At 37.0% G+C, this 25,000-nt stretch overlaps 1 protein-coding gene across 1 annotated transcript in view; it reads left to right on the forward strand.

Annotated features, from left to right (window-relative positions):
- Window positions 1-25,000, forward strand: part of LOC138043312 (CCR4-NOT transcription complex subunit 6-like) — a 25,695-nt gene that overhangs the window by 614 nt on the left and 81 nt on the right. The window contains exons 2-7 of the mRNA XM_068889543.1: window positions 11,364-11,429; window positions 13,759-13,916; window positions 15,022-15,176; window positions 15,596-15,909; window positions 16,478-16,970; window positions 24,854-25,000. The exon at window positions 24,854-25,000 is cut by the window's right edge and continues 81 nt beyond it. Coding sequence (XP_068745644.1) covers window positions 11,364-11,429; window positions 13,759-13,916; window positions 15,022-15,176; window positions 15,596-15,909; window positions 16,478-16,970; window positions 24,854-24,923 — 1,256 coding nt within the window. The 3' untranslated portion in view covers window positions 24,924-25,000. The remainder of the gene's footprint in view (window positions 1-11,363; window positions 11,430-13,758; window positions 13,917-15,021; window positions 15,177-15,595; window positions 15,910-16,477; window positions 16,971-24,853) is intronic.

Here is a 25,000-nt window from a genome sequence, read left to right on the forward strand (position 1 = left end):
AATTAAAATCACTGCAATATGGAGTTCGATCATGGAAGATTGATTGAAAGTTCCATTTTTCGGAAATTTTGGCTGTGAAACTTCAAGTAGGTGCTTATCCCCTTTACTGTATTATCTTTAAAATAGCATATAGAATTGTTTGCTTTGGGAACAATGTTTTTCTTTGTGTGTGTTTGCACGAGGTTCTTTCACATTATAATTTCTTAAAACGTTATAGCTTCCATTGCAGGGGAACTGATCAGCCTGTTGAAAATAAATCTTAACTCTGTTTTTAAATTATACCTCGAAAACAGCACCTTAAAATTGCGAATTTTAATCCTAAACAGTTAATAGCAATTTAGCAACGAATATCAGACCATTATTGCGCCTAATTTTTTCTGCATTCGAAAATTTCCCTATCTAATCGCAACCTTTCATAAGATCATTTAGCCTACTTGTAAAGCTCAGGGAATTCTTAAATTGTAAACTTAATAATCAGTATCTTTCTCAGTGCGATCGAACATCTTTTTGAAAAACGTGTGACTTAATTCCTATTAACACAACTCCGGAAATGTTGTTAGTGTTAATTTTTACTGAAAGGTGTAGTTTCGAAAATACTGCACGCTTTAGTAATTTTTTGGGTTCTTTTGGAGTATCTAATGATTGACTGAGCAAATTACTGGAGGAAGTAAAACCAATTCATGTAAATGCACTCTTTAGTTTAATATTAAATATTGCTTTATTAGGAGTAAACACTTTTAAGCCTGTTGTCATGCATAGAAAAAGTATTATTTTGTATTGGTACTTATACCTCTTACTGACCAAGTTAGAGGGCTGGCGCCAGTTGTTCAAACGATGGATAGCGCTATCCACCAGATAAATCTCTAACCAGTGGATAAGTCATACATGTAGCAAAACTAATTGCGCTATCCAATGGAGAGTGACTTATCCGGTGGATAGCGTTATCCACCTTTTGAACAACTGGGGGCCTGAACTTTAAGTATTCCCTTCATTCTGACCAGTTCAATTTTTAGCTATAAAGTGAAGTGGAACAACAACGAGCTGTAACCTGCATGTGCATGGTACAGTTCTTCCTAAGAAATATTCTTAATTTAGAGCATGTTGACAAGAAATAAGTTTAAAACAAACTTTTATGAAAGAGAGAAGTTGGACAATTTAAGCAAGTGTCTCTTATAGACAGCTGAAAATTTCAAATGGCTCTAATGGGACTCAAACCTGTGACCTCTGCAATGCTCTACTGTACCAACTCAGCTATTGGGAGAAGGTCAATTTGTTGGGCTTATTTGTTCCCATAAATAAAATGAATGTAAATTTGAAGTATGGATTATAGACAAAAGAGAGAAGTTATCCTCATACAAGTATAACTCGCACAAGTGAGAGGATAACTTCTCTCTTTCGTATATAATCCACTCAAGTGAAGCCAATTTTATTTAACTTATACAGAATAGTATGTACATAAACTTAGAATGATTTTACAACATTGTTTAACAAAAATATAAGAAGAAGGGAAAGTAAGTTTGATAATATGTTGTTGCAGCGTAGAGTTTGGGACACCTAAATAGTTCTTAAACTAATTGAGTAGGTGCCCCAAATTAATTACATCATGGGCAAAAGGAATAGAGTTAAATACCATTTTTTTGTTAAAAAGTATTACTTCTTGTGCTAACTACTACATGTAACATTAATTAAACTTGCTGAAAATATTAACATAAATTACTTAAGAATCAAATCAATGAAAATATGAATCTACAAAAACGTCCAGTCACTTTCAAACAGATGCAACATTATAATTATTATGTACAAAATTTAGTTAATTAAATATCAGTATCCTTGTTATACCTGTCAGTTATAGAGTTCGTAATGTTTTGACAGAATCTGGAAAAAGGAGTAATCTGCTTTACATCAAAAGGCAATGAATTCCAAAGTTTAGCACCCGAAAAACAGAGAGAACGAAGACCATATTTTGTGGCCTGGCCTTTCTTTACAAACAGGTTATCATTATTAGATTGACCTGTATAATATGGATGAACAGAGGATATTGGCTTGAAGTAATAAGCAAAACAAGATAGAGTTAATTTATGAAACCACTGATAAACAAAAGAAAGAATTTCAATATGGATTATATCACAAAATTTTAAAAGATTTAGGGATTCGAGCAAGGGTTCTGAATGTGATGCATGCCCAGAAAATGTCATAATCCTGACTAAATGCTTTTGCAAAGTGGTCAAAGGATTTAGATAGGTTGAATATGTTAGACCCCAAACGTGGACACCGTAAGTAAAAAAAGGATAAATTAGAGAATTCCCGTAGTTACCCTTGAATAAGTTGATCCCATGTATAAGTCAACCCCCCATTTTTGATGATAAAAAAAGCAATTTCTTATTCTCTTTGTTAAATATTCATGGGATACTAATTTTGTATTCTTTGATTTCTGGAACTGCAGATACACACAAAAATCAGGGCCTCAAGCGCTTAATAGTTTTGTGCTACATCAGTTGTTGTATATACAGGCATTTTGTCCTTAAGTTTCGAAAAAGTACTCAGAAAATCGAGCATGTAAACCTCAAACTAACCTGTTTCGCTGTTCAGGGATAAAGGGCTTTAGAGGATAAGCACAACATCACAGAAGCTGGAGTCAATCTTTGAAAATGACTTCAAAAGCGATGCAAAATGTGCAAGGTTTAATTGGTCCTTGATTTATAACATCTCACATAATTATTAATCAAAACAAAACAAAAAAACTCGTTAACGAAACACTACAAAGTTTGCAAAAGCATTTAAATCAGCCAGGTTTGTATAAAGAATAAAAAAAATCATTACCAACCAGCATTTTCAGACAATGCGAGTGATGATGAGGTATTGTGGCAGGTTACTAAGCAGTTGAACAATCATGCTTTATTTGAAGAAACAGAAATGCCTTTTTTGAGCTCTCTGCCTTTGGTAACCAAACATTTCCAGTGTTTATTTCATATGTGTGCTAGTGAGTATCTTCAACATTTAGATTTGGATAGTTTATATTTTTTTGTTCCAACTGGAATTGCTTACATTCATTTTGAGGTATTTTGTCACCAGATGAAAAGCCAACCTTTTCCACTGCGTTTGCTGTGCCCAAGACAACACAATTACACCATTATGTTTCTTGAATAAATTATTTAGCTGGAACTTGGCTCTAAATCTTTGACCCGTGTATAAGTTGAGGGCAATTTTTGGAGCTTATTCTTTTGAGGCCATAAAAGGTCAACTTACACACGGGTAATTGCAGTATATAGCATTTTTAATTCATCAGCATTAACATAGTACCTCAATTTTTGAGATGATGCCTACAGTTTTTGAAAGTTTCAAACAAAGCCCCATCAATGTAACTTTTCCAGGTTAGATTAGCATCAAAAGTAACACGAAGATGTTTAACTGTAGATACTTGCTGAATATTTACCCCATTAATTTTCAGATTAAAAGTCTTATAAGGTTTCAGTTGTTTTAGAGGGAAAGAAAATGAAACTAGTTTTTACAATACTACATGTAAGTGCCAGTGGGTTGGATTTCATCCACTCAGCAACTGCATTGAGTTCATGATTTAGCTTAAGTTCAAGATCAATCAGGTTCTTGCATGCACAGTATATAATTATTAGTATCGTCAGCAATTGGTGAAAAGTAAGTGATTCTGATGCATTAGGTACAAGTCATTAATACAATGTATATAATAAAAATAGCAGGGGTCCAAGAACACACCCTTGAGGGACCCAGCAAGTGATAGAAAGATTATTAGAGTCGTGACCATTGGCACACACAAACTGTTGTCTGTTGGACTGATATGATTGAAACCAGTAGGGCACACCTCTTATTCCATAATGGTCTGATTTTAACAAAAGAATAGAATGATTTACTGTATCAAAAGCCTTTTTTAAGTCAATAAAAATTCCACAGCCAAATTCATTGTTATCAGTGGAGTACAGTAGCAAATAGATTCAGTGATTCTTAAAAGTGCATGATTAGTTGAGTACTTTTGCCTAAAACCAAACTGAAGTGGGTAGAGAATGCTATGACATTCAAGATAACTGTAAAGGCACTTATACATAGCTTTTTCAAATATTTTGCTAAATATAGATAGGACAGATATAGGTCTGTAATTGTCTTGTCTAGAGCCTTTCTTAAGGACGTTCACGCCCAAAACGTTCCCACGTACAGATTTTTTAAAACTTGCCACGCAGAAAGGTAATGATCGGGTCACTGTGCTCGTTTTTGAGATCATGATGTGCACTTTTAGAAGCTTGTGTTATTTTCAGACTATCTTAGCTTACAACTCTCAGCAATAAAAAAGCTACATTAGTGAAATTTAGATCAGGTAAATGTACTCAATTCAACATAACTAATATAACTAAACAAACTTTTGCAGCTGATGTCTTTTTCTGAGGTGAAATAGACCTTGAAAAACGATACATATTGGTCTAAGAAAGAAAACTTCGGTTGCATGAGAGCATAAAAGGCGAAATATTTGTAAGTTCTCACGTAAAGATTTTTTGTTTTTTGTTAAAATGGACACAATTAGAAAAGGAAGTGATCTACAGAAAGAGAAATGGGGGTCACCGAGCATTTAAGAGAGCAAAATCGCTGCGAAGTTCTCAAAGCGATTGTCTATTCGCACTGTCACGCCGTTGTGTGACATTTCCGAGAAGACCTGGGTCCACAACTATCCCATAATGCCACATGCTTTCACGTTCCATTCTTGTGGAAAATGTTTGCACCTTTAGCATCGTGTTTACATGTACCTTCGTGGTCTGCGATGCATGACGTGTGCGTGACATGCGCCAAAAAATGTGCAGTAGGAATGGGCGCGAATGTCCTTAAAGACTGGAGTAACTTTTGGTAGTTCAAGCTTATTATGGAAAGTGCCACACGGAAAGGAATCATTTATCAAAGATAAAAGAAGGGGAGCAATACGAATCTTAAGTATTTTTAACAGAAGGACTGGGATACAAAATGGCCCAGTAGATTTGTTATTGTCCATTTGAGATATAAAATCCTCAACTTCATTTGATGTAACCGCGGAGAGGAACATAGACTCTGAATAGGTTCCCTTTAGAAAAGAGGGAGGAGAGCAGTAACCAGGAGGAATGTCCTTCCCAGTGTTGTTGCCCACATTAACAAAAAAGTAGTTTAAAATGTTTGCCATTGCGGCGGGATTGTCGATAATCTTTTCATTTTCATTTAGGGTAGGTATAAAGTCAGCTTTACCTTTGCTTATATTACATGTATTTATTGACCTAATTCCAGACCATATTTTTTTATATTATTACTATTACACTGGGCTTGAAATTGCGACCAATGCAGTCGCATTTGTGACTAAATTTTTCCCTTTGCCGCTAAAATATCTGGAGAAGTCGCAAATTTCCTTAGCTCTTTCAAAACAAAAGGGTTAGCAGTTGCCACTTTGCTGCTTCTTTTGCTAAAATAAATAAGTAAATAAATGACAAAATTATTTTGTTTCTTGCTGTGAATTTTCTCTGAAGATAGTGTAATGGAGTAATTTACAGTGTAGCTGCAATGTTACATGCACAGTTCCATTCCTTCGATCGTGCACCATTTTCAGCGGTTTTTTTACACACAAGTATTGCAGGCTCATATGTTTTGCTAAACCGCTGACAACACAATGCAGCGCGGCAATTTTTGTGACTAAAATTTACGGGTTTGTTCCAAAATTTTTGTATCTCATCGCAAAATGTGACTGGATTTTTTCGTTAATTTGGAGCCTTGTTACATAAAAAGCAATTTTTTAAGTAATTAGTCTTACTAGCCGTAATATCCTTAACCACGCTGTTCCTGAATTTTTTATGAAGGGCTATCAAATTAGGATTTTGCTGTTTACACTTATTAATCTGAGAATAAAAAGTTTATTGCTGTGTCTTATCTTAGTAAGTATGTCTTTAGTGACCCAAGGTTTTGTGCTTAACTTACATCCAGTCAATATATAAAAAATCATTGCTAAATTTGTCTTCATTAAATTTAGAATAATCATTTTTAAATTAATTAAGAATTTTATAATTAACTTTAATATCATCAACAATCAAAAATTGAGGAAGATGATCAGAAATTTTTAGGACTAAGTTACCACTAATAGCATCCATGGCATATGAATTTGCAAATATATTATCAATTTTTGGTGATATATGTTGGTTGTAAAATGTAAGGAAGAAAGAAATAAGAGTGAAGCATTTGTACATGTAGGAAATCATTTATTCAGGATTGTTTTCACAATTTAATAGGTTAATATTAAAATCACCCATAAGAAAAATATTCTTGTTTTCTCTAGTCAGATGAGATAATGTAGGTTCAAGATGTTCTTTAATCCTTACAGGGTTAGAGGAAGGGTTCCTATAGGCACAGCAACATAGAATACTTTTATTAATAGTGTTAACAATTTCAACCCAGACAGTTTCAAACTCGTCATCAGGAATGCTCAGGTCAGCTCGTTTGAAGGCATTTAAAGACTTGCTACATGTATTATAAATCACAACACCACCAGCAGCAGACTGTCCCAGCAGCAGACTTTGAGGGTGGAGAGTGAAGTGTAAAACCATCTAAGTTGTTATTGATTTTAAAGCCTGTACTTCAAGCAAAGATGTATCCAGAGTGCGTCATTGCGTCCTAGGACGCACTCGTTTTCCTTTTGGACGCATAGAATATGGAACAAAGGGTCCAGTTGGACGCAGAAAAAAATCGAATGTTTATGCAAATTGCCAACGCCAGGAAAAACATTCGAACGGCGTATTTCACAAGGAAATTGAACATTCCCATTTCTCACAACGGAGAAATGATTGAGTTCCTTAAATTTCAAGGTTAGCTGCTATTTTCGGATTTTTGTAGTCCAATAATTTCATTTTGTCAACCATTATGTCCAGCTTCAGAAGTCGAGTTTTGAATTCGCACGTGTTGCGTGACATGATCGGAGCTGTTTTTTACGTGAGACAATCGGCGACACTTTCGATCTGCCGCCAGTGATAATAAAACATTTCGGTCGAAGTTCAGTTTGTTGCATGCTTTCCAAGTAAATTTCAAGCATTAGTTCGCTTATCGTGAGCGAAATAACAGAGAATCCAAAGGCAAAGTATGTTAAATTTTTGTTTTGTGCGACCCTGTTGATAAAAAAATTAATTCCGGGCGCGCACGTGTCATCGTCGTCTCGGTTCTTGTTTTGCACGTAACTTGTCTGTTTTGCCAATTATGCAACTTTTTTTCGGAGTTAGTGTTATAATTAACGTGTTGAACATGAAACTTGAATGTATTCAATCGCTTGATTATTAACATTGGCCATGGCGAAGTCACGGCCGCACGGGCCGACGATGAACTGTGCATCGATCGCTAACATTTGTTTACTCTTTTGTTCCTAAATTACGCCTAAAGTGTAGTTAAAATAAATGATGCTCTTTTACGGAAAATTGAGATTCAGTTCTGTTTTTTTTTTCTGTGGAGATCTAGATCATTTATCAACTGGAGCCAACAGTTCCTACAGAATACGGATTTCTATGTGATCGATGGAGCTTTGACAGCGCATACATTTTGATCGATGAATCAACAGGCACAACAGTTTCAAAGAAATTGATCATTTTAAGTACATATTCGTTGGGAGGGATAAGACTTTATTTTTGTGCAATTAGAAATCTGAAAGGGTACTGCAACAGCAATTAAGAGGCAATAGATCGCATATTAATTCTTGAATATTAATTAGCTGGACCCCCAAAATTTTGCAATGGACCCCCAAATTTTTGGGGATACATCTCTTAGTGAAACCAGGGAAAACATTTCTACAGCCTCACTGAGTGAGGCTGTAGAAATGTTTTCCCTGGTTTCACTAATACCTATAATAAAAAATTATGAAAAGGGAAGTTCAAGGATGCGAGTGTAGTCTGCAAATCACTTCGATGGGCGTCAAGACTGTTTAGAATAATATGAAATAGGGAGAAAGAAGAACTGGAAGCTTGTAGGGTTACTTGTAGTTTTTCAAAATTGGAAGGAAAATAGTACTTAGAATTGATAGGATTAGATATGTTTGACTCAATATCAGACATATCTAGACTATTTAAGCCAGATATTGTAGACATTATATCAAGGGAAGGTAGCAATTCAATATCAGAAAGCTTCGTCATGTTAACGAGAGTACAGAATTCAAAATCATTTAACCCATTGGCATCCAAACAGCCGAAACCGGCCAGACTTAGTGTTATCGCCAGACGATTTTACTCGTCAATGGGGAACCCCTGGGAGTCAATGGGTTTATCACTCACTGAAAAACTATTTCCCCATTAAAGAACTAAAAGGAAAAAAATATTTGCAACACATACATGTACAACATGTGCTTTGCAAAACCTTACCTTACTTAGTTGCAGCTGTTGATAATCCGAAAAGGTTAAGCTGTAGCATTTGCAGTGAATGAAACATAGGGAGTTACCACACTGAAGTGCTCGATTACATGTATGCCTGTTAATTACCCACTTTTGGCATATGCCACAAGGAGATTTAACGTTAGACAAGTTATGTGATACACTGGTCATTCATTTGACAGAGGAGAGGTCATTGAACCAGAATCGCTCGGTCTGTCTCTAATTATTGATTTATGTAGAGAGAAGTAGGCAGTCTTTTCTTGCTGCTTGGCTTGCTTCAGTTGCAGCAATTGAGAACTTCTCTTTGCCATAGTCTCTTCAGCCAGATATTTAAAGATACTACTTCCCTCAAGTTTAATCCTCCTTGCTTTGCTTAAAATGGATTCTTTTGCTTTGTAGCTAGTGAATTTGCGTACAACATTTCTCGGTTTCGAGGTTCCATCTTGCCTTGTATGACGACCAGTACAATGAGCTTGGTCGATCTCAGGAGCAGGATCAAGGTCCAATTTCTCAGCAATCACGTTCTTAATTTTCCCTTCCATAGTTCATTAGGATTCTTCACTAACTCATTCACTTTGATTTTCCAGATAAATGGTCTTCTGGAAATATTTGTTGACAGTTTCTTGAAGACTGGAGACATCGGTGTCCATTGATATGATCTTCTCCTGTTGCTATGATATATTGTTTTGGCTGAACTGCAGACTTGCCCTAAGATCTGCAGTTCATCTTTGACTATGCCATCAATCCGAAAAGAAATATTAGTGAATACAGAATCCATAAGAGTCTTGAACATCCGTTCCTGCACTGCTTGATGAAATCTCTGGTAGTTCAAATTCTACGGCTTCTGCTGATGGGGAGCTTACTTTTTTCTGATTTTTCTTTTTGTCAGGCATAAGAAAGTAATCAAATTGAAGTAATTGAAGTTATACTAAAACGATTTGGAAAATAAGTCAATCGATTTACTTAGATCGAGCGGGAGCGATAAAAGATACAACTGCCAACTTCTCTGACCTCTGACCGTCTCTTCAAGTATGCATTCATGTCATTCATTGAGTCCTTTCATTACAACACATGAGTCCAACAAATTGACCTGCTCCCAACTGAGTGGCTTCGTAGCTCAGTTGTTAGAGTATCGCACCAGCATCGCAGAGGTCATGGGTTCGAATCCCATTGAAGCTGCCTGTAATAAGTAATGATTGCTTAAATTGTCCAGTTACAGGTACATTAAGTACGAGATTCAAGATTCGTACAGCATGAAAGGATGAATTTATCAGAAAGGATGCTGCCATACTGTACTTAAAAGGAGGATGTTTCTTGTTATCATTAATTTTATTATCTTAATCAGCAACCATGAACAGTGTGGAGTACATGTATGCTAGATGCAAGGTGTTAATGTAAGATTTTGTGAAATACATGTAAGCTGCTAGTGAACGTTTAGGGGTTGAAAACTGAGTTACCGGTACATGTATTGTCTGCTATTGACAGGCAAATTTTGTGGTGATATCCTTTTGTCTTGGTTTGAATACTTCATTATTTTCCTTTTCCTTAAGTTTTGGCCTCTGGGAAAAAATGAAATTTAAATAGTGTCAAATGAGTAATGAGCAGCTTAAAGTTTAAAGCAAAGTTTTGGCGCGTGCGGAGCTCCGCTATAAATTTTATTTTTTACATCTACAACCTGATGAGTCGTGTTATGGTGATGAGACAAGGCCCAACCAATGATCTATGCAAAGTGTCCCCAACAAAAAATGGATTGCTTGTTACTTGCTAATGGAGCCAGGCAGGCAGGCCTGTAGGTTACAGTATTTCTGTGTGGTTTATAACAACTTCAGATAATAACCTCTTACTATCTGAGAGCGAGGGCTGTACTGGGGAATGTTGGCATGAGGTTGTGAGAGAGCACAAGGCCCATACAAAAACAACCAACGGCCAATATTCCCCAGTAAGGTCCCGAGGATAGTAAGTTTACTATATGGCATCGTTTCTGTCTGAGCGACTGGACACTTCCCCTCTTGGTGAATGTTCGTAATCTTTGCCTTCCATCAGTGAACTTTGGACGGTAACCTTTTACATGAAAAACTAAATCCCACTTGCTACAATGATAATATTGTACTGCATTGATGAGAAATTAAATCCTGCTTTTAAAAAACTTTTTCTTTTTCACTCAACTTGAATTTCCCAGGAGATATGGAAATATGGAAACGGACCATTTCCATGGTAATGATCCGTACTGTAAAATCCTGACTGATAACCAGCCAATCAGGGTGCTCCATTTAGCCTGAGAATTGCTTGCCATATAATAGGAATAGTAAATAATTTTGACTATAAAAAATTGCGATAAAACATTTTTTAAAATCATTTTAAGATAATGATAATTTTTGCTTAAAAAATTGCTAAAAAGCGATGACGTTTTGACGTTAGCTAAACATCATTATCAAGTCAAAATATGTTAGTGAGTTTCGGTCTATAAATACTAAAAAAAACAATAGCTGATTAAAAGCTGTAATGTGGGTAAATAATAATTAAAAAATTAAACAAAAAGTTTCGCACGTATGGAGTCCGTCTGGGTATTTAAATTGGGCGTAAGATTCTTGATGAAGAGCATTTCAAATACTAGACATTCAAATTTGCCCTGGCACTTTCTTAAAAGTGCCAGGACTCCATACGTGCAAAACTTTTTGTTTAATTTTTTAATTATTATTTACCCACGTTACAGCTTTTAATCAGCTATTGTTTTTTTAGTATTTATAGACCGAAACTCACAAACATACTTTGACTTGATAATGACGTTTAGCTAATGTCGAAACGTCGTCGCTTTTTAGCAATTTTTTAGCAAATTTTTTTATCTTAAAATTATTTTAAGAAATGTTTTATCACAATTTTTTATAGTCAAATGCTTTTCTAAATCACTTCTTGTTAGTAAATAATTTATTACTGAAACTCATCACCAAGTAAACATACAATAACTTGTGGATCTTCTTTTGGTTGTAGTTTGCCCTCGGCCACCGGATAGGCAATGGATTTCATTGCAGCCAGATAGAACTAGGAATGCTTCCAGTGAGTACACTAGTTTTTTGGTATCAGATCAACAACACATTGCATGGGTTTCAATAAAATCTGAAGTTGGCAGCTGGTTTGAGTAGACTAACCAAATGTTGTTCTTGTCAAAATGAATTTTAATTTTACATGTAGGTTTCAAAGAATCTGTCTTCAATTACTTCAATCTTGGGAAAAAAAGTAGCTGAGTTCTCTGAAACGTCAATAATTTCTTAACAAGATACACTCATTGATGTGACTTAATAAGTCACCATGGTAACAAAACAGCCATGTAAAAACACCCTATGTTTTTTCTTGAAACGCTTGCATCTAAAAAGCAGACTCGGTGAGCGCCAATTTGTATAGCTGAAAAGAGATAGCCAGGCTAAGATATAACTTTTGGCAAAGTTTTAAAAAAATTCTCTGGAGTGGACTCATAGCCACCTTCACAAATTGAAAAAATTTAAGGTGGCTCTGAATCTGTGCCAGAGAATTTATTTTAACTTTGCAGGGAGTTTTATCTTAGCCTGCTAATCAATTTCCAGTGATCAAAAACAGGGGTCACTGAGTTTTTTTTTTTTAGTTATAAGTGTTTGCATACGCAAAACACTTGAACGCATCTAAAAAATTGTAGATGTGCGTCAGCACATGCAAAAAGGTTCATTAGTATTCTCATTGTCTTCCTTTGTTGCCTTGTGTTTGGTTTGATACTCTCAATCATCTGTGATGCAAATAATGTGGTGAATGTGAAAATAATTAATTGCTGGTCGCCACGTCATTAAAAGGGCAAAAATTATTATGAGCATAAGCTTATTTTAATTAAAGGCCCACCTTCAACCGACAGGCTTTTTGACCGTTTGTTTGGATCCGACTGGATGAATTTCAGCTTTGGCAGGATTTTCAGATATGAAATTGTTCCACGGCTCGCAAAGCCTGTCAGTTGAAGGTGGGCCTTAAATGGTGCAAAGTCCTTCCGGCTTGTTATCTGTTTTAAAGCCAAAAACATTATCAAGTTTACTGTTAGAGAAATAACCTATCAACAAATGGCGCACAAGAAAGCCTTTTAACATCGAAATTTACAATCGTTCACATTTATCACAGACCACAAGAAGTTTGGCAAACAAGAGTTTATTGTCACACAACAAACAGAATGAACGAATTTGACAATAAAACTGCCAATGCCAAGGGGAACAAGAGGTAGAGGAAAAGAATTAAGATGAGTGAAGACTCCCGATCTGCAAAGCAATTGAGTTTGCAGTGTGTCACTTCTGTTTTGAAGACATCTCTAGATAAACCAAAATAATAAGCATCGCTGCCCCAATCCCCTTGAAACTTAATGACACTCGAATGCAAAAGTTGCACCACTCCTGCAGAAACTATAGGGGAAACTTGTGTGGGATCCAAACCAATGGCTGTGATGACCTTAGAAAAAAGGGAGAAAAATGATGATATGCGAGAACATGGGGGGATGTGGAAGCTACCGACTTAACAGAGAACAAAAAATCAGACTGACTGAGGGTGTTAAGGTGCAGATGATGATGAAGAGCCTTGATAGGAGAAAGTCGAGAACTGGGAATAAATGGGAGGAAAATTGACAGAACAACAGTTTTGTTGTAATACAGCTGTAAAGAACGATTTTTGGTGTGAATTTTCAGCATGACAGTGAGGTCAGACAAGATTGCCAAAAGGGTGTCAAATACAACAATTGTCGGCATTAGCCGATCGAAATTGACAGTGCCTTATGTAAATTCTCAACTTGTTGGCGGCCATGCAATTTGTTCTTTTGTCTACGTAAACAATAACAGGAAAAGAAAAATTATGGTTGTGAATAACAAAGGGCTACACTCGTATTGTGTGTGAATTTTGCATCTGTGTCATTTGAGCGGCACTGTATAGGGTGTTTTTAGATGACTCGTTTGTTGTCTTGGTAACATAATGTATACATCACTAATGAGTGCATCTTGCTAAGCAATTCTTGTTGTTTTATTTGGTACCATAGCATTGCCATTACATGAAACAGTGTTGTAGAGTTAACCCTTTCACCGCCAAAAATGCAAATTGACACTTATAGATTTTACTCTGTCTAACGCCAGACGATTTTACTCTGTCTAACGCCAGACGATTTTACTCTGTCTAACGCCAGACGATTTTACTCTGTCTTACGGGGAGCCCTCGGCAGTGAAAGGGTTAATCCTGTAAACAGAACATTCCCTCCCAATTGTTGAAGCTCTTTTGAGCCACCATAAATATGAATTTTTGAATTGGATGTACCAATGCTTGTGCATGAATAAGTGTGCATTGGCATGTACCATTATGATTTCCCATGTTGATTGCTATCTTTTTCATTTAGTGACATTTAGTGTTATGTGCTATAATGTGCTCTGCGACAAGTATTGTACACGTCAAATTTATGGTTACTGTCCATCATGGGCCTTAAACTGGGAGTACCGAAAAGCAACAATATTAAAGGAGATCCTTCATTATGGTGCTGACATTCTCAGTTTGCAGGTACAGTGCAGTCTGTCTTGCAATGTACATGTACAGGAACTCATGTGAACATGAGTGCATTTCGTGATTTTAATATGGGCACGAGTGATGTTTTGAAAGTTCCCAAAATTATGGTGAGTGCAATTTGAGAACTTTCAAATATCATGAGTGACCATAAATCACAAAATGCATGAGCAAGTTCATACTATTATTTATTTATTATAATTATAATGAACAAAATCATTCCATCGCTTTGTTTCCATAGCAACTTCCGTATTGCACTCCAAGGTTGCTGCCTAAGAACATTTTCCGGGAAGTCTTTGGGCCTCCAACATTAAAAGTTAGTAGCCCAAGACAATTTTTCAAGAGCCCAGAATTACCGTGCATACAGCGAGGGCTACTGAAATTTAAATTGACCAATCAGAATTCAGCGAGCGGGAAAAACTGTGCTATCCGACGTCACATCAATATTGTTTGCAATTAAAGGACCAGAAAACCATTTAAAAGATTTTGTGGCAACCTTTTTGTCAACAAACTTTCAATTGGTGCCCAAACTGGGTTGCCAGTGAGCGGCCATTCTTTGGTCAGCTGTTGTGCTGAGGCTGTTATTTGTGCTTTTTCTAAGTATCTTAAGCCAATTCAGTATGATACATGTATAAATTTTTCAAATCAAGTGTAAGAAGACGTCAAAACTGTATTGATAATGTATTTATATGTGGGTAGATCAACAACAAGGTCATTTGCAAACAGAAATGCACTGTTTCTGATGAAAGAGAAAATGATTGACATAATACAGTGTAGCTCACTTTTGACTGCCACACGCACTGCAGGCAGGGGTTCCGTATGCAAAGTAATTAGTTAACCCAGCATTAACATTGCGTCCCAGTCTCCATGTGCTATCAGGAGGTAACGCAACGAAAGCCCCCAACAATATTGAACAAGTTTACAAGTTAAAGAGTCGTTTATTAGTGGATTTCGCTTAGGTGCTGTTCTCTCCAACCATACTGTTACTGTTACTTGATACTCGTTGTTGACTTATATACATGTATACTAACAAAGTGGTCTTAATGACAACAAGTATTTTATTAGTTTTGGTTGTAATATGGGATGTCTGTTTGTAATATAGGAAATTGAAACAGAGCAGTTCTTTAATTTCTTTCTTCCTGAACTGCAACAACATGGCTATGATGGAATCTTTAGTCCAAAGTCAAGAGCAAGAACAATGACAGAAGAAGATCGCAAATATGTGGATGGATGTGCAATATTCTATAGAACATCTAAGTATGTTACTTGCATCTTTACACCCAATTGTTGATTTTAAAAATAAAAATGCTTTTGCTTACAACCTCTCAGTAATCTAAATTGCCTACATGTAACTCGTTGTTGTTCCTAATTCAAACCCTTTGGGAATACAAAATAATGAATGTTTTGTTCCAGGTACATGTATTCCCATATCATTCAAATGTGAATGCTACGTTATAATACAAATACAATACATGAAGAATCTTAACCCCATGAGATTTAAATCGGGTTTCCTCATTGAGTTGTGGATTGGGTCTATTATACCAAATACTGCTGAAAACAATTCAGATGCCAACATATATTAGAGGAAAAAGGGGAAAAAAAAAACAATAATTGCAACAGTAACGTTAAACTTATGCATTTTACCTTACAGATGAATATTAATTTTGTCATTCTAGATTTACCTTTGTTAAAGAGTACCTTATTGAGTTCAACCAATTAGCCATGGCAAATGCTTCAGGCGCCGACGACATGCTGAACAGGGTCATGACAAAAGACAACATCGGCATTGCTGCACTTCTAGAGCTCAAAGAAGGCTACCTTAATTACACCAATGACATGAGTATGCCTAGACAGCAAGTGCTTGTTTCTAATGTCCACATTCACTGGGATCCTGAATTCAAGGATGTGAAATTAATCCAAACGGTTATGCTTATGCATGAGCTGATGAACATCATGCAGGAAATAAATCCTGGATTTATGGTTCAAGGAGGTAAGAATGGGCTCATACGTGGTTAAACGATGCTTTGAAACTCATCAATATGCACAAGATTAACCACAACCAGTGTTCCAGATAAGAAGATGTCGAGGGTCAAGGACCTGAAGAAATAAGGGATGGGTAAAGCCTGCTTGAGAAACTTATCTAGAATGCAATGGAGTGCATACTGTAGCTGCTAAATTTTATTTGTCTCCCTTCATCCCTTTCTCTCTATAGCAGTTACCAGGGCTTTTAAGTACAATGTATGATAATTATTACAATGGCAACTGTATTGGGAAAGGCACGCATATCCTGAATTTCTGGTAGTAGAGTACATGTAGCTACGTATAATACTTGAGTTGTATGCAAATCAAGTGGTACTATTAATATGGCAGACGGGACAATAATGATTGTTTAATAGTGTTGCAGTGATAATCATCACCGTCAATACTAATGGCATAAAATAATGTAATTTTTCCATGTCATTTCATATTATAACAGTTGCTATCATCCTACAAACTACAAAGTAATATCCCTGTATTTCATCTGTTGTCCCTAATAACATGCCTTATCTTATTCCAAGGTAAAAATGGTACACCACCCAGCAAATCCATTCCATTGGTGTGCTGTGGAGATCTGAACTCATTGCCAAACTCTGGTGTAATAGAGTTCCTAGACAAGGGTAGGGTGCGGAGTGACCATGGAGATTTCCTGGACATGAAGTACGAAGGGTTCTTGTCACGCCTCAGCAATGGCAAGAATGGTGAGAAATCTGGTGATCTAACCCATTGCTTTAAGCTTGAGCGAGCCTACTCTGAGGAGCAGATGTCATACAGCAACCTGACGTACTCATTCACTGGAGTGATTGATTACATTTATTTCACATCTGACCTCCTTGTTCCAGTTGGGGTCCTTGGCTCTGTCAGTAAACAATACATCAAAGAAAACAAGATCATTGGGTGGCCACACCCTCATTTTCCATCTGATCATCAATCCCTCCTTGTGGAATTTGAAGCCCTCAGTTTCAGCAATGGTGTGCCTGTCTATGGCTACTTGCCAGGTACCCATCATCCAAGGTAGTGTGTTCCATGCTCTAATCCCACTTTAATATTATTGTATATGTGTAACAAAGGTGTAAAAAGGCTGACTTGATGTAAGCCATTTTCAAGAGTCAAGTCCCTATGAGACTTGTTTTTTATTCAATCCGCTAATGTTGGCGGGGTCTCATTTTTCCTCCTTCATTTTTATAGCCAGCCACTTGTAGATTAGCAATAATGATTGTCGGAAGGAAGTGATTTTTATCTTGTTTATCATTACTTTTGTTTAAGTTATCATTTTGAATAGAGTAGCTTTTTATTGGCTGTCTTTAGGCCAAACCCCGTGTGAATTCTACGTCACTACAAAGAGAAGACAGAAAACCTTTCAAAACCCTTCATGTTCTTGTAGCATTAATTTTGTGGGGCTGTCTAAAGGGTGTCATAATTCATTGTTGGCACTTCCAAGACTTTTGCCCTTAGCGTCATCCACTGTCGTCAAGTAATTAATATTATTTTTTGCATGGTTACGTTAGCTGAGACTTGATTGTGTGAGCTTTAAGAGCCTGGGACCCGTTTCCCAAAATCCCAATAACTTTTCGGACCAGAAAAGCCTTTAATATGTGAACCTGCCATCCATTTGTTTTTAAAAGCTGGACTTTCAGTATGTTTTCAAGATAACTAAAAGCAAAATGATTGAAAAAATTGATTACTCAAAACCCCTCTCTTGAAGTTATGAAGATACAGAGGGATAGGTTTTGGGACGTTCGAGAAACGGGTCCCTTGCCCAGCCACATGAAAGTGCCAAGAATAAAAATGTAATACTTATCAATGATCATTGATACATGTACAGTGTAATTGGGCAGGTTGTCAACGAGAAAACTATCTTGAGCTATCATGAAGAATTCTAATACCTTCAAGGCAAAATTAATGCAATTTGATAGTTGAATGTAGTGCACTAGTATACAGTAGTTGGTGGTCAAATGGAATTAAATGGTTCTTTTTTACCATCATGGACTAACATCTACTATCCTGCACTGTTGTAGCAGTGTTCAAGCACTGAACTTCATTTTGTACCATGACAATTTGTATGTTTTGTCCCACCTGCCCTTGCTTTCGGTAAGAAGGTGAAGGTCATAAATTTGAGTTGGAATGCAGGAAGCATTATGACAGCAAAGATAGTGGTAAGGTTTTGCATGTTTCAACTTCTGATTAGCAGTCAAAAGATAACTTGGAGTTTTCACATGCCATTAAAAGCTGCTTTATTCACTTAATTAAGATGTAGCTTCGGTGAAAAATAATTTGAATTTTACCTTACTCATCATCATCATCATCATCATCATCATCATTATTATTATTATTATTATTATTATTATTATTATTATATGCATGCAATAATTTTACTCTTTTATAATTCAGTAGAAAGGCCTTGAAATATTTCACAATTTATGTAACCTAATCCAATCATGCACAGGTCAGGGTTGTCTGCCTTTTAGAAAATAACCAAAATGGAGTATCTTCTAATAAACAATGCAGTAGAGAATCCGTCCAAAAAAGGAAAAGTAGGTGGGTAATTTTTGCTGGTACACTGTAGCCGGCCACTTTTGACAACCCCTCATAAAATTTCATTGTGAAAATGTACGTTGAACCCTTACAGACAAATGTACATGTACCATTCGTTGACTTGCAATATAACTACTGTATACAAACAACATAATCTCATCAGGGAGTCATTGCCATGACAAGACCAACTGTTAAATAAGCTTCAGTCTGGTTCACACAAGCACATTTTTTGGCAATTTTTAAGTAACAAGTATCTGTCTGCGCACAAGAATAACCCATTTCAGAATTGCAGTTTGTCTTGCTTGAAGAGTAAGTGTTGATGCAAAACCATTCAAAAGAACATTATTTGTGCAAATCAAACTCATGTTCATTCCAATACTCCTGCACCAAGACTTGCTGTCAATCGGAGACAGACGGAAACTCGGACATGGGCCATTTACTTTAGACAGCAGAGAAACCTTGAATCTCAGAAAAACATTTCAACCTTTGATTATTTCCACACGAAGTAATTTTTTTGCAGGAGATATTTTTTGCTGCCATTTGCAAAAAAAAAAAAACCTGGTACACTAGCTTTTCAGCAAGTATTTTTTTTTTCAAGGTAGTTTTCTCATTCATTTGAGCAAAAAAAAATGTCAGTATTGTCAACCAACAACTTTCTAACGTTGGGCAACGTTGTTGCAATGTTTGCATGAGACTTCAGGGTTCCAGAACTTTGTATCACTCAAATGGAACCCTGGCTGTTACTCCCCTCACGTTGAATCTTGTATTTATGTACAAATCTCTGTATGTAAAGAGCACAATGTAAATGACCAGCGAAAATCATTGGTACATGTAGTTTGGGATTTTAGTGATTTGCGGTCCGACTGTTACGTTTGTTGTCTGCGGAAACCACGCAAGCGTTGTTCAATTTTGTTTCACTCGATATTCATTTGTTTCTGGCACAGGTGTTGGATATCTCAGCAGGTTTATTGGTTGCTCTGTCAAATATTTCTTTCCTATAAGAAATCTCGTAGTTTTGAACTGGGAAAAATTATGGTGAGACTACTTGTAGTCTCATCCACTGCTCCGTCTTCCTCCTCTGTCCTTGTCAGGGGTAGGGTGGGAAGGTGGTGAATTTTCAAGCCGGTCATTCCTTGGTGTACGTTTCTCGATGGCCCCGAACCTTTGGCATCTGCTAAAAGTAGGAAAACGGGAACATCCCTTGGTGCCAGCAGTAATGATGATTATAGTGATCCGTAATAATAATAATAATAGTAATAATAATAATAATAATAATAATAATAATAATAATAATAATAATAATAATAATAATAATAATAATAATAATAATAATAATAGTAGTAGTAGTAGTAAAAGGTTGGCGCCTTCCTTAGCTCACGCTCTTGGTGTTCCGCTGACCAGCTCATCGTTACAGGCGCGCTGTTCCCAACGTGTGGAACGGTGAATAGGACTTCGCTTGGGACTCAGTTTTTAGTCCTGAACGCATCTCTCTCTCTTTTTTTTTTTTTTTGAAAAGCGAGGTGCCATCATGAGGATAAAAAGTTCATAAGTTAAACCCAAAATACGCTTTGAGAAAGCTCCTCGTCCGAGTCGCTACTTGATCGACAAAAAATCATTGACGATCCAGTTGATTACGACCCGGACTTTGGTTGTAGATGATTTGACATTGTTTCCATGTTCGGAGCAGCACCTCTGTAGCGATATTCTGGTCGGGAAATAACCAAGATAGCGAACTCCAAGCGCGAACTCTTTATACTATTTTATTGTATTATTTTTTATTTCTTTATATTTCGGTGATTCGGGATGTTCCGGTTTACCTCGTTTTATCACATGCGAACCTTTTCTGTCATATTAAATGTTAGGCCGGTATCCATAATCCCCTTTGTACATTCATGACGTAAAGCTTTGCAATTACTTTTTGTCTTTACGCCGCTTCAAATTATGTCAAGATTAACAGGTTTGCTAATGGCTTTCCAGGGCTGACGAGAAACTGGCACCAGGATTAAAAACAGCGACAAACCAAAACCGTTTATCTCCCGTGGGAAGTGAGTGATAATCATTTTCTTCCTTTGGGATTAAATTACCACAAGAGAAATGTTCAACACCTCTCGCGCAACTTGAATTTAACGACCTGTTAGAAGGTAGCTACATCGTTTTTGTTGCAGGCAGATTCCAACTAGTGTTGCAAAACGTTTCTGTTAAACTTCTTTATTGGAATGTGTGGAAATAACTTTCACTCAATGTGCAACTAGCCATTTTTGTACTTAATGATGGCTTTTTACTGGTCGATCATGTCCGAGCAGACCAGTAACCGAACCAATGAGAGCACGAAAAAAAAAAATTGTGTGTGCCGCGGTACAAATGCTTGGGAAAACGCCTGTAGGCAATTGGGAAAATATGTTAATTTTATTTATTACTGATTGGTCGGAGGTGTGTGCCCAATCTGTGAATTTGAAGTTGTCCGTGCCCGCTTGCGACTGATCGCAACGTATTTCTGTAGATTCCGTTAAAGAAGTTTAAGCCAACTTTGTCACATTGATGTGCTATAATTTTCATTTAGTCAGTGTAAAGGGTGGGTTAATTTAGTTCTGAATGTAACACCTTAAGCGTTTGTATTTGGTATAAGCATATTGTTCTACTGAGGGCTTGAGGGAGGTATTTTTAGGAGTAATTGTAATTTATTAAACTATACGAGAGTGTGAATTTCAGGTGTGTCGTTAGAAAGGTTTGCTTTTGTGAACACATTTTTTCGAACCAGTTGCTTGCTTCTTGATAAATCTTATTATTTGTTTCAAGACGGTTCAATTTATATGTAAGCTTTCAGTAAGTTGACCAGAATGGATTCGTCAATTTCAGGTTTTCGTTTCACTTTGATGACACAAATTTTGATTTATGGAAAGAATATTGTGCTCAAAGATGAGTGTGTCAAACACGGATTTAGGAGCATAATGTTCGCTATACCGCTAGTCTAGCCAGATGAGGTTATTGGAATCGAAAATTATTAGTTACATAGTGCCGCCCGTCAGTGTCAGGAAAAACATCATTCTCGAAAAGAGAAAAGCTCAAGCTGCATATTGCCCCACATCAAACCGTTCGTCTTAGTCAAATCAAAGCGTTTTTCCTTCCCTGTCGTGGTATTTCGACGTGATTGTTTTACATTCATCAATAAGGCTCAAACCTAATTCTTGGTGGGTCCATTTCTGGTCACAACCACTAGTTAACGGGCCTTTTCGGCATGCGCGAAAAGGCCGTTTGGACGAGGAGCTTTGAGTGTGGCACCAAGATCTAAAGATATGCTAGACCGATTGTAGCCAGATTTTCAGAAGGTCCAGGGTCCTGTTTCTGGAAAGTCTCGATAACTTTTCGAGTCTGAAAAGTTGTTTGTGAAACTTCCATCCTCCTGTTTTAGAAAGCTGGTCTTTTAGCATGTTTTTAAGAGAACTAAAAGCAAATGGTGGAAATTGTTTACGTAAGAATCTGTTTTTCCTTTAGATACACAGGGAGTTGTGGAACCCGAAAAGTTTCGGGACTTTCAAGAAACGGGCTCGAGGTCGCTTGCGGAGACACTCCGGGAACACCCAACGAGAATATAGTTCAAAACTTGTTAAACGTATTTTCTTAGTTAAACGGTAGATATAGGCATATTTTTATCCCCTAAATTCCCCGAAAGTTATGGGGATCAAAACTTACCTTTTCGAAAATATCAGCCAGAAAAAAAGGTCCCGAAAATTCTAGGTGACCTTTTTAGAGTAAAAATCCGTAAAAAATGGGCAATTATACCATGTTTTAGATGTTCGAAAATCCTAGGACAGGCAGGCAAGCAAGGAATTTTACAACAAAGGTTCCGAAAATTCTAGATCTCAAATCGTCTTCCGGACAGATATTTTCCGAAAATTGACGTTGGGTGCCCCTGACACACTCTCTCCTCGACCGACCTGACCCGTCCGAGAATCAGGCTAGACCAATTGTACAAGGTTCCATGTCACGCTTAAAACTCGATGTTATGTAACCTTTTTGCGGCATTTTGTATTATTATGGCTGACCAATGTTTCCGCAGCACTATGCTTTCGAGGATGTGAAGAGAGTTTACTGCAGTGCTTTGATGTTGATCCTTTTTTGGTTTGTTTTTCTTTTGAAGATTCGTCTGTTTAAAAACAAAAGAACAGCTTGGAGGCCTTGCATTTCACGTCCTCGCGTTTGTATTGATGACAAAACAAAAGATTTGTCAATTTGTAACATTAATGATTGTCTTTTTCTCCGCGGATTTCTTTTTGTTACATGTCTCAAGGGTTTGAAGCATTGTGAAGCGCTGCCAATTCCGTCTTGACAGTTTGTCATTTCATCAAAACAGATTAACGCTAAGCTTGCTTGTCAGTGACCATTGATTTGCCATCAGCGGGTAGTTTTCGTGTTTTTTACCCTGATCCAAAACCCAAGGCGGACTTTTACTAGTATGTTTTGTTTTCGTTTCTAATGGAAACACATTTTCTTCGAGTAGAAGTGTGCGTAGTGGTGTGGAAGCGAAGGGTCGCCGATGCCGATTTTTGAATTGCGTTTTGTTATTCTTTTGCATCCGCGAAAGCGCTCACGCCGCGAAATAAATAGTTAAATTTGCGCTGGAACGCTACCAGCCATTGTTTTTTAAGCGCCGATTGGATCTAGACACTACCACATCCTCTTAACCTTAAGAGATAGTATAGTTTGTTAATTGTTAAGCCTTCACTCAAACTTTGTTAGCTTCGTGTAGCTTTTTTTTCCATTGCCGTTAACGGTTTCATTGGGTATCGGTGTGAGGTGTTACATTGTAGATAAAACAATTATAGATAGTTTGTTAAACCATTTTTAATCGAAACTGCCATTTCAGAAAAAAATGCAGAACAACACGAATAAATGTCTTAAACGAGAAGAAAAACGACAACTTGCTTTTTGAGTAGATTCTTATGCTCGCGGGCACTCTTTGCTTCATGTGTTGGCTTGACAGAGCTGAGTAACAACTACGGATGCCCGAGTCGCACGCGTGAGAGAACTGGGCACAAAAACGCAAATCCTTGGAAACAGGTCAAGTAACATGACGGAATTTTCAAACATTTAAATGCTGCGAAGATTCCGGCCTTCAATAAGAGTTAAAAGGGGCTAGGTCACGCTATTTTAAGTAATTTTGTTTAAATTTGTTAGTTATGAGCTCTAAACGTCAAATTGGCAGAGCAATAGTCTTTCATTTGCAAAATCACGGCCACGTAACAACTGAGAATGATTTTCCAGCTGTGTAAATGACATTTTGATATTGACTGATATAAATTTGAAAAAAGGTGGGCCGACGTTTTTCAATTTATCCAAATTCAATCCATTTCAATCCTCTCCAGTTTTGTCCATCCATGTCCCTTCTTGGCTTCCCTGTGTTTTGTCAGAGTTCTTCTGTAGTTTTGAACAGTTATTTTGATATTTTAGTTAATTCTATGACCATTCGATCAGTGCTGAAATTGCCTAAAATTGCGTGACCTAGCCCCTTTAACAGCTAACTTAAGGTTGACACTTTGACGATATACCATATATCTTTCGGACACTTATGTTTTATACTTGGACACCTTGTAAAAAAGCTGGTTGAAATACAAGTCCGCGAATATACATGAAGAGAGCGACTCAAGATCGACGGTTGGGTTTTACGCGGGAGGATTTAGGTTCCGTCGACACACCTCTCATACTTAAGCTGTTATCTTTTCCCACCTCTTTCGGAAGCCCTCATTTTGACTTCGTGATTCCTGTCTTTCGAGATGTAATCCTGCTTCCCAATCTTCATCTTTCAGATGGATTTGTCGAGGGAGTGTTAAGTATTTATGAGTCAATGAGTCATGAGTCAATGAGTCAACGATTTAGTGCAGTTAATTAAACCATAGAATGAAAGCTAAAATTTCAGAGAGTGCTTAGGCCTAATCACTGAAACGAGGGCTTAAGCTTAATCAACAAATTGTTGCTATATTGGCTGTGAGTCTTATTGACTCATGACTCGTTGACTCATTTGACTCTTAAAACATGCGTTCTCTTGTCGAGGTAGCGCTACACAAAAGGAGGACTCGAAATTGTAATAGAAATAAGTTACCAACGGCATTACTGGGAAGCGTGACGAGCAAAAGTCCCTTTCTTGAATCACGTTTGTTGTAAAGTCACCAACTTGTTATGCAGAATCTCACTGTCGTATTTCTTTGGCCACCTTTCCAATGTACTAACACCTCCTTATTCGCTCCTTGTCCCCTTCGTTTTAAATTCTTTTCAATACGAAACAGGTGTTTTGGCCTTTCTATCACTTTCTGTAACTCAATTTTGTAAAAGGTACCTTAAATACAGTCGCCGTCTGCTTCCTTTAGACGATTCACGTGTGGGTTGCGCGGAAGCGGTCTGAGCAACAGTGAAGGTTTCCGCCGTCCAGGATGGTAAGTAACTAACTGATCTTGACTTGATCTCCCACTTTGAATTTGTGCTTTGTTGGCTTTTTCAACAGATTCCCATATTTT

Source organism: Montipora capricornis, chromosome 3 (genome assembly GCF_036669925.1).
Source record: "Montipora capricornis isolate CH-2021 chromosome 3, ASM3666992v2, whole genome shotgun sequence".
Lineage (NCBI taxonomy): Eukaryota > Metazoa > Cnidaria > Anthozoa > Scleractinia > Acroporidae > Montipora > Montipora capricornis.